Below are 15,125 nucleotides of genomic sequence, written 5' to 3' on the forward strand. Positions count from 1 at the left end.
TACTCAATGTTTGTTGCCTCACTGCCCACTGCCCACGCACTAGAAATCAATGATCTCCTACTCAGTCAGGACCTAGACATTCTATGCACCACTGAAACCTGGTTACATGAGGCCTCAGGCCCTGCTATCACCCTAGCCCTGCCACCTGGATACACCATTCTCAGAAAGGATAGGACTTTCAAAATAGGAGGGCGGGTAGCACTAATGTATAAAGAGGCTATTTCCATTAGGTCGACACCGCACTCCGGGGAAAATGGCGCTGATATCTTATCAGCCAAACTAGCCCTCTCAACCACCAATACCATTAATATTCATCTCCTTTACCGTCCAGCAGGATCTGCGGCGGACTTCCAGGGACACATTATCCACCTACTTAATAGCAACCTTAAGAAATCCACTAAAACACTAATTTTAGGTGCTTTCAACCTAGGTCTCAATGACTCCAAAGACGTTTCACCCAAAAAAGCTTGAGCCCTACCCATGCCAAAGGTTGCACCCTTGATTGGATTGCCAACCATAACTAATTCCTCGATCATGTCCAATCGTGCCTATCCCTGGACAGATCACCACTGCATCCAATTCTCCATCCCTATAGCCTCCAGCCCCAGAATCACCATGCCCTCCACCCACCACGCTAGCTAGAAGCTCCAAAAAACTTACAGCGGAGAACATCCAACCCTAACTCAACACTCCTTGCCTAGCACCGGCCTTCTCACAAGACCCTAACATCCTAGCAGATATCTTTAAGGACACCCTCTCTAAGGCTGTTAACATTGTAGCACCTCTAGAAAGAAAATTAGAGAAAAAATGATTTCACACAAACTCGTGGTTCACTGAGGATCTGCAAACTATGCGCTCAAATAAGCGACATGCCCTTAAATTGTGGCAATCTAACCCCTGTGACTCCACTAGAAGCAATTTTAAATTACTGGCTCGAACTTATAAAGAAGCTATCTTTACTGCGAAATCCAACTCCTTTAATCTACGAATTTCCAATGCCAACTCACAAACAGAAACTATTCACCATATTTAAGGAACTTACTACGCAGCCCACCAGCACAGATGAAATCATTAAGGATGAAGCCTGGTGCGCAAGCATCCAAGCTGCTATGCTAAATAAAATAGACGACCTCCAGAATAAAGTCCAGGCCCACTATAAAGCACCACTAAACCAAAACTTGCCTACGCAGGCCACGCCACCTGACGGCACATCCCACTTCCATAAATTCTCCTTTAAGGACATCACAGGACTCGAAGTTATAGACCTCCTCAAACAACTTAAACCTTCACTATGCAAAGGTAACATCTGCCCTCCAAAGATTGTAAGAGACTGCGCCAAGGACCTTTCCCCTCTTCTCACCGCCTTCATCAACTCCTCATTCAATACCGGCATTGTCCCCATCAGCTTTAAAGAAGCTTGGGTTTGCCCTCTTCTGAAAAAACCTTCGCTAGATCCCACTCAGCCCAACAACTACAGGACGATAACCACTGTACAGTTCCTTCTTAAACTTCTGGATAAAGCAGCTCATACCCAAATCCAACTGCACCTTGAGACTAATTTCTGTCCTAGGAAAAAGACAGTCTGGGTTTCGTAAAGGGCACGGCATAGAAACTGCACTATTGGACTTAAAAAAAACCAAATCACCCAAATCTTAGACAAAGGTAAGCCTGCCCTCCTCCTCCTCCTCCTCTTAGACCTCTCAGCTGCTTTCGATTTGCTTGACCACAGTACTCTCACCACTCACCTCGCTCAAGCAGCCCAATTCTCCAAACAAGCAACCTCCTGGATTTCCTCCTTCCTAGAAGGAAGAGTAATGAAAGTTTTTTCGGATACAGCAAATGCAGTACCCACCACAATTCATTGTGGAGTCCCCCAGGGCTCATGTACTGCGCCAACGCTTTATAATCTTTTCACAAAGCCCCTTTTTGATAAGCTTGATGCACTTGGGATCGCATATACCAATTACGCCGAAGATACCCAAGTACATCTACCGCTAACTGGCTCATACGACATTGATGCAGCTGCTTTAAACCAAATCTATGCCACCATCCAGGCTTGGATGGCGGAAAATGGTCTCTGCCTCAATGGGATAAGACTGAGATTCTCATCCTGGCCAAAAGACGACGCTAACAAAACTAGACTGCATCTATTCCAACTTTAACATAGATAACTCCATCATCCCCGTCCTTAAGTCTGTCAAGACCCTGGGGGTTCACATTGATGCCACGCTATCAATGAATAAGCAAGTCAACTCCATAGCCTCAGCCTCCGCCTTAAGCACCAAACTCATCAACGCCATCAAACCCTTCGTAACCAAGCCTAACTGCCTCTCAATCGCCAGAGCCACGGTAGGTGCCACGCTAGATTACTGGAACTCACTCCTAGCAGGTACTTCCCGTAAAAATGTAAATAGACTCCAGATCACTCATAACAATGCGCTCAGGGCAGCACTAGGTATCCCGAGAAGGGACCACATCTCTCAAGCTAGACAAGCAGCTCATTGGCTCCCAGTCAAAGACTGCATTACATTTAAAATTCTCACTACAGCCCTCAAATGCGTTAACTACACAGCACCTTCCTATCTCTCAGAAACTCTCTGTAGAGCCACCTCAGCAAGAACATGCCATACCAACCAACTCACCATTCCTCGCATCAATAAGGCCAAGACAGGAGGGTTAGGCTTTCCGTATATAGCCCTAAAGCTCTGGAACGCCCTCCCTACCTCTCCCCAAGCAGAAACCTCCCTACTTGCCTTTCGGAGGAATCTGAAAACCTCACTCTTCAACTAATACTCTCCCTCTTTCTTCTATCTACAACCTGCCATTTATCCCTCCTCCCACCTTAGCTATTTATTCTGATAAATGTATTCTAGCAACAATGGTCAAATTGTATATCTGCTGCTACTGTAACTAAGCAAAGCTATACGCATGTAACAAGCTTTAAATTGTATACCAATGATGTGTAACTAAGCAAAGCCCTTCTCATGTAACAAGCGCCACGTTGCCTAAGGGCTGTTGTGCGCTTTACAAGTGTGAATAAATAAATAAGTAAATACCTTTCCTGGGGTCCTTCCTCAGATCAACCAGTCATCCAGGTAAGGGAATAAATGAAACTAGATCTCCTGAGGTGCGCTGCCACCAATACCATCAGCTTGGAGAAAACCTTGGGCACAAAGGCCAAAAAGCAACACTCTGAAGTGATAGTGAGTGTCCCCGATGACTAATCTCAGGAAGCCCCTGTGCTCTCGATGGACTGGTACATGAGAATAAATGTCCTGAAGATCCACCGACACCAACCAGTCCTGGAATCGGGCAGCTTGGACAATTTCTTTCAACATTACCATCCTGAACTTTTATTCCTCATGGAACTTGGTCAAGGCCCTGAGGTCCAGTACTCCTCCTTTCTTGAGTACCAGAAAAAAAACAAGAGTACCAGCCCGATCCTCTCGCTTTGGGTTGTACCTCTTCTACTGCCCACTTTGAAAGCAGGGCTCTCAGTTCTTCCTGGAGCACCTGCTCCACCTGCTGAGAACAGGGTGTGGACTTTCTAGAGGTCTTTTCAAGAAGGGCAGACAATACCCCTATCAGATGAGCTGCAAGGCCGAGGTGTCTGAGATTATCTCTTTCCATCTGTCCCAGTGCTCGGAGATCCTCGCTCCAAGGGATGATATGTGTGTGGAGAACTCAAAGCAGATTAATGAATGTTAATGCAGCCGAAGTCTGTTGGCCTTTAGACGTCCCTCTGCCACAACCGGGATGCGAGAAACATCTCTGGCCCCACTTGGCTTGCCGCAGTTGTGCTTTCTCCGCAAAGAGAACTTACTGCCTATAGCCCCTGCCTCTAGAAGAAAAGCCAAAGGACTGCTTGGCAGGCTGTTGTACTGCAAGCCGTGCAGCCAGTTTAGAATTTTTGTCAAGATTTGTCGGCCTTTGCCACAAACATGTGCTCGCCATCAAATACCCTGTCCAAGATATTTGCTTGAACGTTCGATGAAAACCCATAGCTGTGGAGATATGCCGTAGGTACGCCGTCCTTCTCAGCACTGTGGAAGTTCCCATGGTACGACCCACGCAATCGGTGACGTTGAGACCAGCCTGCAAGGCCTGGCCAGGCACCTTATTTCCATTGTCAATCCAGTATAAAAACCCATCTCACACCTCCTCTGCTGGGAGATGATCTGCTGCCTCAGATCCGATTCTCTACAGAACATGAGAATATTTAGTAAAGGCACAGTGGCCTTATTTGCCTTTAGAGCTATGCTTCCAGACACAAAAACATCTTTGCTAAAGCATCAATCTTATTGGACTCTTTGCCTGTAGGCAAGTTGGAGGTGGACGTGAGCTCACCATGCCGGCTTGGACCACCAACTCTTCTGGGGCAGTGTGAGCCAAATAGAAGGGCATCTCCCCCCCTAGCTGGTTTATACGTATTAGTCAGCTTGGCATCCAAGGCTGACATTGAACGTGGTTTCTGCCACAATGTGCTAATGGGGCCAGATATGGCCACCTTGAAGGCCAATGCTCTATCTGACAGAGGGTCTTTGTCCAGGATGTCTGGGAGCTTGTATGCCACAAGTGACTTGGCTGGGGTACCTATCCCCAAAGCAAGAACAAACCTATCCACTGTCTTTCTGTACTGGGCATTGGCATGTCCACAAGGGGATGTCTGCTGCAGGTCGAGGTCAGGTGTCAAGCCCACTTGCCTTGTGCAGCCCTTCAGTTAGAGCCAGTACCTTGGCTTGGTCCGTGAAGAAGTCCGCTTCCCTAACTACCCCATTCATCAGCTCCATGCAAAAAGGGACCAAATCCCCTACTCATCAAAGACCAGCCTTATGGAGTGGAATAATTTGGATCTCGACTCTGGCGCAAATGGTCAGTCTACTGTCGTCGACGGAACCATCAAAGCGAGGCCTCTCGCTGCAGACAACTCAAAGACCATCAGCACTGTTGCCGGCTTTATAGGAGTCGTGGGCGTAAGACCTGACGAGGCCAACTTGGTGTCAGAACCTTAGGGTGCAACTAGTTCCTGGACTGCATGTGGCATCGAGGATGGAAATGTACCAACTGCAGCTTTTCTGAAGAATTGGAGCATCTGAGTTTTAAATGCCTCCCATTCTTCTCTCGGGCACCAATAGCCGGGAAGGACTTACCCCGCTCCTCTGACAAACTGGAGCTCCATCTACATCTGCATCGTTTCTTCTTCTTGTGGAGGACCAATGGTGCGACTCGCTTTGTGAGTGCGAGCGTATCTTTGTTTTCTTACAGTGCCTGTCCTCCTTCTCAAGCATAGGGCCTTCAGTGTCGGGGTTCGATGACTTGACAATCGTGCTGGGGACTTGTAGGGCGCCGCCCAAAGACAAGTTTTACCCATCGCTCCCTTATCGCCTTTCGGTTCACATGTTGACAGCAAACGCATTGCTCGACGACTTGTTCCATCGTGAGACACCACATGCAAATACTGTGCGGGCCCATGATGGACATCTTCAAGTCGCAGTCCTTACAACGCTTGAAACCCGAGGTTTTAGGGCCCGACATATCCATGATAGGGAGAATTCTCAGAAATGTGCCAATTCCCTTCTACCTTAGAGACCCCCAGCTCTTTTTGCTGGACCTTAGCACTTTTAATTTCTAACCTGGAGGAGTGAGACCTTTTTCGCACTCTCTCAATAATTTTTCTGTGATTTGGACTCTGTTTCTTTTGACTTTGGAGTCTGACAAACTCCATAGGCATCTTTACATTGCGACACACAGCACCTTCGGTGCAGTGGCACAAGCAAGTCTCTCACATTTCCTAAAGGTTTGAATACCTTCACTTGGTGAAACTACTGTTTCCAAGAGCAGTGAAGTGAAATTGACTTTGCTTACATTTTGTAACTTTCTAGACCCCGCACACACTATCTTACCATAGGTTGCTGGAGGGGTTACTTAGTTATGTTACCCTTTCTACAATTAACGGCTGGTGGAAGTGGTTTACTTTTTCCTACCATTGTGTCTCTACCGCAGGCTGCAATCGCAGCTGCAATAAAGCACCAATGGGTGCCCATTTTGTCAAAATGGCCCCTGTCTTATTTTTTCACGATTTCTTGTTGGAAAGATCCTTCTTGAGATGTACTCTACGCGCCAAACCAGGTTTGGTCCCTTTGTTTGTTTTGTCTTTGAAGGGATTCACGAGTGAAGCCTGCCTCTGGGCGCCAGCGTGTCTAGCAGGGCAGCAAATGAGGGAGGTGCCCAAATATCCCTGTGCTTAGCCTCCTTGGTTAGAGTAATGCACCCAAGGGTGATTGGCTGGAGGGCTGTCCTTGGAGGACGGCCACCCTGCTGTGTGAGTCACAGCTAGGCTGCGAATGAATGGGAGAAACCTGCATAAAAGGCAAGGCATTTTGCTTGGAAGGCAGAGTCGACCACTGGACAAAGGAATCAGAAGAACAACATGGAAGAGACACCTGCTGCAACTCCTGGACCGTTGGTTTTCCCGGTGAAGTACTGCTGCATTGCTGAAGCTCCCAATTTGCCTCGATTAGAGAAGACCTGCAAAGGACGACTTCTCCCCTTGGTTTGGTGGTACCAATCGACCCCAAGACAAACTCATCTGGAAATCCTCTCGGAGCTGGTTGACTTCCATTGCTGCTGCAGGAAAGAAAGTGCCAGGGAGAGGAACACCAGAATCAAGTGAGTGTCTAAGTTTGACCCGAGCTCCAGGAAGATCCTACGGACTCCCAGGAAGAAGGACAGACCAAGCCTGAGCCACCTCAACAGAGTGCTGGACCCCATATGCGAGGAAAGGCCAAAGTGGTATCCGAGAACCACAGTGTTGCTATTTGCGAGAGATGCGAGGAGCTGAAACCGCAAAGTGCCGCTGATTTGAAGTTTGCCCACTGCTGCCGCCGACCTTCAATTTGTAGTGCAGGAGTCCCCAGACATCCTCCCTCTTGTCCCCACGACTGAGGCCCAGGAACAATAGGATCTGCAGACCTATACAGGAACAGAAGCCAGCAGGAACTAATTTCTTCTAACTAAAGGTACTGTAAAACTAAGAGGACTTACCTTTTGTTGTGTAGCCTTGCTTGTTCTCAGTTGAGACTTGTCTTGATTGCTTTTGCAGAGTTTCTTGCAGCTCTGCCCCACACAATCCTCCCAGCTTGTGGCCATACAGCGATTCTATTTTTTCTACAAAAACTTCTAAAACATTGTGCAAGACCTTTACTTACCTTCAAGAAGTGTTTCAGCTCACATAGACTTTTGCTCAATGAACACTTGCTGGCCTGGTTCCCTGAAAGACTCTTCTGACCTCCGACTTTGTGCTTTACCTTTCCTCCAGGAAAGGGTTAATTTACTTTGCATTGGGGTTTAAAGAGTACTTCCCTGCTTCAGAATATTTGTTTAACAGTTGTTTTATTCCCATGACACCCACTCAGTACTGCTCTAATGTACCAGTGACATATTAATGTCCACAGAGTCCTAGTTATTTAAGTCACCTCAGGGTGTAGGAACCATCTGTGTGCCATCCCAAATGGGTACTTGCTTATTTACAGAAACTAAGAGGGTGTATTTTGAAGTGCATTTCTGTGTTACCTATATATTGCTCCCTTCTGAAGGCTTATTAAACTGACTGTTAAATAAATTATTAATTGTTTAATCAAGAAACCTTGAGTTTAAGAGTTTATTTGAATACGTGGTCACTGTGAATCTCTGTGTAAAAAACCTACTGCTTACTTTGACCCCTCTTGAGATAAGCCTGGCTGTTCAGCCACACCACCAACCTGTGTAGTACAGACGTATACCAAAGGTTGGGTTCCTATTGCCAGATGTCAAGGTTGGTGTAGTCGCCCAAAGGGTACTGCACACAATCTTGCCTAACACTCTGCAACATTGAAACACAGAGGGGAAAGTGGAAACATTTTTTGTTTGTTTTTTTTAGGGAAAACCAAGGAGGTGTAGGAAACTTATTTGGGCTTTTTAAAGTTTTAGAAAGGAACACAAATGGGGACATGCACAAGAGGAAAGGGTAAAGTTAACAAAGGGGCACAAAAAATGGCTTCAAAAGCACACTAAACACCAAGAAATACTAAATACTAATAACAAACAAAACTTCTCCAAAATTCCAAAAACACTTTTCCAGATGTCCAAATTCGCACCAAACACCTTCCAATGTAAGCCTCGTTGTGCAACACCTTTTCTAACAACTTAGAAAAACCCAAACGAAAAAGGAAGTTGCCTGGAAGAGGACTAACTTACAAAGGAAGACTCTTGAACTCGGATTGGCCGAACGAAGTCAACAAAACACCAATTATTCATCTCAAGATCTGCCATTCTTTATTGGCCAATTTATCATTGCGTGAGCCCCGGGAGTCTCTCACAAGTTTGTCTCGGATTCGTTGACTCCAAAAACCTGTCCCGTTCTCGGAGTAGTGATGCATCTTCACTAAAAGATTAATTCTCTACAGAATGTCTGCTTTTGGAAATTCTTCCAGGCCTAATGCCCATCTGTATTTATTGTAATAAATAAATACTATTAAAAAAAGTACCCAAAAAAGCAGAACATATTAACCTCTTTAGTGCCAAGGACGAGGTATCTCATCCTTGTAATTCCCTCCCTGTTGCCAAGGACGAGATACCTCGTCCTTTTTTTCGGCACTCTGTTTTGTGTGATCCCTGCAAAGCAAGGATCACACAAAACTGTAATCCAACCCCTGGGCTATGAGGGGGTGGTCCCCCTTCACTGGCTGGGGGTTGGATTACCTTCAATTTCACGTCGGCGTGCGTGATGCACGCGACATGAAATTGAAAGTAAATTCATGCGGCAGCCATTTTCGGCTGCCGCGGTATAGAGAGAAGGTAAGAGCCCTTCTCCCTCTGCCTCAATCTCCGGCTGTATTTGTAGCCGGAGATCGAGGCAGTTATCGTTGGAAAGGGGAGAGTCTTCCCTTTCCAACGATACCTTGTGTGACAGCATTGCTGGTCACAGATCGGGCGTAGAGCCCGATCCGTGGCCAGCAATGGCCACTAGACCACCAGGGATTTGTTTTGGGAGCGGGGGCCGCTTACTAAGTAAGCGGCACCCTCTCTCCCAAGCCCCCAAAGCATGGCGCCACAGCCCCGGAGACCCCTGGGGGCAGTGATCATCTGCCCCCAGGGGTGGGCATAAAAAAATATTTACAAAAAATTTCGAAGGGAGGTGGGAGGGGATTTGGGGCCCACTAGCCACCAGGGATTTTGGAAAAAGTGGTGTCATTGGAAAGGGGAGATTCTCCCCTTTCCAACGACACCATTTATGACGCACTGCTGGTCACGGGTCGGTGCAGAGCGCTCAATCCGTAACCAGCAATCCCACTGGATCACCAGGGATACGTTTGTGACATGGGGGGAGGGTGGCTGCTTACAGTAAGCATCCCTTTCCCCCCACTCCCAAAGCATGGGGGCACATAGCTGATAAACCATGGGGGCAGATGGCTGATCATCTGCCCCCAGGGAAGGGGACAAAATAAAAAAAAATAAAGAAAAACAACATCGGTGGGGGTGGAGGGGCCGGGGTTTATTTGCCCCCCTGAAAGGGTGGTGGCCCTCCCCCTCCCACACCAAGTGGAAAGGGGGGGCACCCCTTGTAGCCCTCCCTGGGGGTATATTTATGCCCCCAGGCAGGAGTACATGATGTGCCCCCCCATCCAATTGGGGGGTGGGGGAGAGGGCCACCAGGAATAAGTGTGCAGGCCCCCCCAAGGATGGGGCCTGCAGGTTAGGCCCCCCCCTCGGGGCAGGTGGCTGATAATCTGCCCACAGGGAAGGGGCACAATGGGGAAAAAAATGGAGAAAAAAATAACAAAAGGGAATTTTGGGTGGGAGTGGGGGGGGCCACTAACCACCAGGGATTTATTTAACAGAAAAGGGGGGTGGCCCTCTCCCCCTCACCCCAAGGGGAAATGGGGGCACCCCTTGTAGCCCTCCCTGGTGGCAGATATCTGCTCCTAGGAAGGGGCATTTGCCTCAAGGAAGGGCTGAGTGAGATGCCCCCCCTGCATTTGGTGTGGGGGGTAAAGGGTCACCCCCCCATTACATTAGAAAATTACCTGGCGATTTAGGGTGCCCCTCAGCCCGCCCTAAAGTGTAGTATACCATTTTCCATTTTTTAATTTGTTTACGAAACTTGCCTTGGCGCAGAGGGGCACATTGATGTGCCAATCTGACCCCAGGGTGCCCAAACCTTACTGCCCCACCCACCGGGGGGCCTGTCCCACACATTTTTGGTGCCCCCCCCAGCCCAAATGGAGGGGGCTGTACCTCACACAGCCGTTTGTAGGAAGCCCAGGTAAACAAAGAAAAAAATGGAAAATGGTGGAACGCATTTAAGAGGGGGCTGTGGGGCACCCCAAAGGGACGGGGAATTTTCTAATGGGATGGGGCGTTGAACCCCCACCGCCCACCCGCAATGGAGCGGGTGCCATGTCATGCAGCCTTCACTGGGACCAGATATCTGCTCCTAGGAAGGGACGCATGAGCCCAGGGAGGAGTGCAGGACAGCCCCCCCACTTATCTGCCCCCAGGGAGGGCTACATGACATGTGCCGCCCCTCTAATTGGGTTGGGGGTGGAGAGGTGCACCCCCCTTCACAATAGAAAATTACCCAGTGGTGTAGGGGGCCCCTCAGCCCCTGATAAAGGGCAGCCTGCCATTTTGAATTATTTTCTTTGTTTACTAAACTTGTCTTGGCGCAGAGGGGCACATTGGTGTGCCAATCTGGCCCCGGGATGCCCAAACCTTACTGCCCCACCCACTGGGGGGCCTGGCCCACAATTTTTGGGGGCCCCCTCCGCCCCACCCCAAATGGAGGGGGGTGTACCTCTCGCAGCCATTTGTAGGTTGCCCAGGGAGACCTGCATGAGGGGCCCCCCACCACCCACTTGGAGTGAGGGGGGAGGGCCACCAAGAATTGTCTAATGTGATGGGGCGTTGACCCCCCCACCCGCAATGGAGTGGGTGCCATGTCATGCAGCCCTCCCTGGAACCAGATATCTGCTCCAAGGAAGGGACGCCTGAGCCCAGGGAGGAGTGCAGGACAGCCCTCCCACTTATCTGTCCCCGGGGAAGGCTACATGAGATGCGCCGCCCCCCTCCAATTGGGGTGGGGGTGGAGAGGTGCCCCCCCTTCACATTAGAAAATTCCTTGGCGGTGTAGGGGCAGCTTGCCATTTTGAATTATTTTCTTTGTTTACTAAACTTGCCTTGGCGCAGAGGGGCACATTGATGTGCCAATCTGACCCCAGGGTGCTCAAACCTTACTGCCCCACCCACTGGGGGGCCTGTCCCACCATTTTTGGGGGCCCTCTCCCCCCCTCACCCAAAATAGGTGACAGGGGTACCTCATGCAGGCCTGCCTGGAGGCAGATATCTGCCCGTATGAAGGGGCAAATTGGGTTTCACTGGGGGGGGTGAGGCTCAGTAGAACACCAGGGATGGCTTGCAAGGGGTTTGGGGGGGCAGGTTTGAAAATGATTCATTTTGTTTTTGCTGTTGTGACCGTAGGTAACACATGTTTTTTGTTTTGTTTACAGCTGTTTCTACGTGAGCAGCTGCAACGTTATGCAAGTACTGTTTTTTATTATTCTATGGTAAGGGCACACTGTCGGTGGGGTGAGTGAAAATGGCTCTGGATTGTTGGTGGTGCGGGTAGGAATGGGCCGTCTGGGCAGATATGTTGGTGGGCTGGTACACAATTGCAGGGGCAGGCCACAAATTGCCCCCCATGCCAGCAGAACATTGGTGTTTCCCTGGGAGCGGATCCCTCCCATGTGGGTTGTCCGTCTGCAAGCCCAGGCTCCACCTCTGGCTGTGCTATGTTACAGAGGTCACCTCCGGGGAGGAATGGGGATCCTGCCGGGGCTCCCTGGAGCTGCTGCTGTGCTTAGGGGACGGTACACCCACATGGTACATGGATGTCCAAGGCCAGGGACATCACCTCCAACTGTCCTGGAGTTGCGGCTGGGCTGCATTACAGCTTTTCCCTTCGGGGAGGTATTGGCACACTGCTGTGAGAAGCTGTAACGCAGGGCAGCCAGGGCTCCAACAAAGTCAGCGGTAATATCCCTGGCCTTGGGCACCCTTCTCACATTTAGGTCTTTGCCGGGGGTTCTGGGTAATAAATTCTGGGCCGATTTGCATAAGTCAGACCTCTGTGGATTCCCACGGGTGTCTTCTTTTCAGAAATGCATGGGGTTCCTTGTTTTCCTTGCTGGCTTCGACACTCTAGGCCCAAATCTGTAGGTTGCCCACATGAACAAAATGTGCTGTGCCAAAAGGCTTGGGGTTGCCAGTAGGTTACCCTTTTTTTTTGCGCACCCGGTAGGTGCACCCGCACGTCAGGTACCGTTTTCATCGGGACACGTGTGGGTACACGGGAAGGTAGGCCATGTGTTGTTGTCGGTGTGTTTCGGTGGATGGCCAGAGAGAAATGTCTGAGACGTCTTCATTTCCAGCCAATTTCAGAGACATTTCCCTGTGTCCACTCACCGAAACACGTCGCCAACAACAGATGTCTTACCTTCTCGCGTTCCCACAGGTGTCCTGACGAAAACGGTACCTCACATGTGTGGGTGCACCTACCAGGGGCGCAAGAGGAAAAGGGTAGCCAGCAAGGAAAACAGGGAACCCCATGCATTTCCCAAAAGAGGACACCCATGGGAATCCACAGAGGTCTGCCTTGCGCAAATTGCCCCAGTTTTTATTAGCCACAATCCCTGACAAAATGTGATATTTGGTGGGGGAAAAACACAATGTTCACTTTGTCTGGGGTTCTGGATAATTCATTCTGGGCCGCTTCGGGCAAGTCAGACCTCTGTGCATTCCCACAGGTGTCCTCTTTTGGGAAATGCATGGGGTTCCCTGTTTTCCTTGGTGGCTTGGACACCCTAGGACCATATCTGTATGGTGTGCCCATCTGGAAAAATCGTGAAATTCAGATGTCTGAAAAGACTTGGGGTTAGGGGTGGGTTCAGCTTTGCCCTTGGCACCCAGGTAGGTGCACCCACACATGTGAGGTACCGTTTTCATCGGGACACGTGCGGGAACGCGGGAAGGTATGACATTTGTTGTGTTTGTGTGGTTTCGATAATATTTCGACCCATTTGCTGGTGCTCTTTGTCACACAACCCTTTCATTTCCCAAATGTGCCCTACATTTACTTGCTGCTTAAGGCTCCATACACTTTAGTAACCTGCACAAGTCACCCACCCTTGAAAAGGTCTGCCTGTGCTCTTTCAGAAAATGTATGCTTGCCGTTTCTCACCACATTGGTTTTCCTGATTTACACATGCTAAGTACGTCTGTTCAGGCCCTAAGCATAAAACTCCTGTATACCATGGCTCAGTGTTTGGCTTGTGGTATTGCTTGTTTTGTAAAACACTACAAAAAATGTGTGCTTTCCTAACTGCAAGAGTCGGGGGAATGTAGCGGAGCATTGCTTTTCTCAAAATTCATAGAAGCCACTGGTGTATCAAGCCAACCATGTCCAACACATACCTTTTTTTCTGCCATGTTCCCGCTTTTCCCCCAATCTATGGCATTTTCCCCTACCTAGTTGTTGCCCGACCTACGCAAATCACCCCTTCCTAAACTTGGAATTTTGTCTACTTTTCAGAAATGTATGCCTTTCTGTCCTCCAAATCGGCTTTCCTACCCTTTTCTTCCCTTCCATCCATGCATGCATGTCCAATTGGCAAAAATGGCCAAAATCGCCTACCTCTCACAAAACGGTTGATAACCACATCAAAATATTTTTTTTTTCCCCCTTTCCACTCAACCTGTTCTTAAAAGCCAGGAAATTGGGGAATTCAGCACAGCAAACCATTTGTTCCTAGCTCTTACAAGGAAAAAAACCACAGGCTTCTTTGTACATCATTTTATTGGCATTTTTTGAAAAAACACAAAATGTTCGTCCTTTTTGCTTATTTTCTCTCACCCCCCTAAAGCAACCTAGGATTCCTGGGAGGCGTTACGACTGCCTACATGTGGGGGGAAAAGGGGCCAAATTTGGCTGAAATATCTCATGTAACAAAAAAGTTGCACAGCATTGAATGACCACACACCGAAATCATCAAAAAAGGCATTGGCACTGGGGGGAAATACCCATGGCGGTTAAAGGGTTAATTAGTAAATATTTTTCCAGGAGATTGGGATACAAGGCCTTATTAATAAGAGGTGAGATCTGACATTTTTTTGTAAAGAATTGCTGATAACCTTCAACCTGTAAGGCATAAAAGCAGACAAGTGCACTGTTGCCATGGAAGCAGGATAAGAATCCTGCATGAATGTAGCTGAATGCATGCTGTTAAACGCAACAAAGCTTTTTGTACAACAAACTTAATGAGCTTAGAAATGCAACAGAGGCCCTTTTGAATAACAACAAAGAATCCACAAGCTTACCATATTGAAATAGTTGCGTATTTTGGTTCCTTTGTCAATGTCCCAGATAAAAATGTTCCCATCGTGGCCTGCAGACAGTACAATCCTGTGGTCAAATGGATGGGCTTCCAATACAAAGACTTCATCATCATGGCCCTAAAATAAAATGAAAAGGGATGGATTAAAAAGCAGGTTCATACGGTTTTAGAAGACATATATGACAGAGTTACGATCCTATCATGCAGAGAAGTGGGAGATTGGGGACCCCAGCCTCTGCAAACCATCATGTGCCATGCATATGGATTCTGATCGCAGAATGCCTTCCAGCACTTTTCTGGCCAGTGTTCTCCCTTTTCCATTTGAGAACTGTAACTCATCCAGTACACCTAGGAGCAAATGATAAAACCCATACAGGAGCCAGGAGCAAGAAATCAAGAACAACCACGGAATGGACTGGTGATTTCCCAGCTAAAAAGAACTGAGACACCAAACACCCGACCCAACAACCCCAGACGGAACCTAGGTGAATGGGGCCAACAGAAAACTAAATGTGGGTGAGGTTACACTGCAGGGGCAAATGAAAGACAGAAACCATCCCTAAACCGAATTGGCAACAAAACTCATGAACACCTGAGGAAAGCCACAGGGAGAAAGCGCAGCATGAGTCCGTGGCTACTACCATTCAAGAGAATATTTCTGTAGTAATCTGCTTTCAGTGTGTGACATCACCTCTT

The 15,125-nt window shown here is 48.5% G+C and overlaps 1 protein-coding gene across 2 annotated transcripts in view; it reads right to left on the reverse strand.

Annotated features, from left to right (window-relative positions):
- The window catches only part of BRWD3 (bromodomain and WD repeat domain containing 3), a 1,632,068-nt gene that overhangs the window by 1,106,390 nt on the left and 510,553 nt on the right, over nucleotides 1–15,125 (reverse strand). For both annotated transcript variants that reach the window (XM_069612911.1, XM_069612910.1), the window contains exon 15: nucleotides 14,413–14,547. In XM_069612911.1, coding sequence (XP_069469012.1) covers nucleotides 14,413–14,547 — 135 coding nt within the window. The remainder of the gene's footprint in view (nucleotides 1–14,412; nucleotides 14,548–15,125) is intronic.

This window comes from Ambystoma mexicanum, chromosome 5p (assembly GCF_040938575.1).
Source record: "Ambystoma mexicanum isolate Mex_15411 chromosome 5p, UKY_AmexF1_1, whole genome shotgun sequence".
NCBI lineage: Eukaryota > Metazoa > Chordata > Amphibia > Caudata > Ambystomatidae > Ambystoma > Ambystoma mexicanum.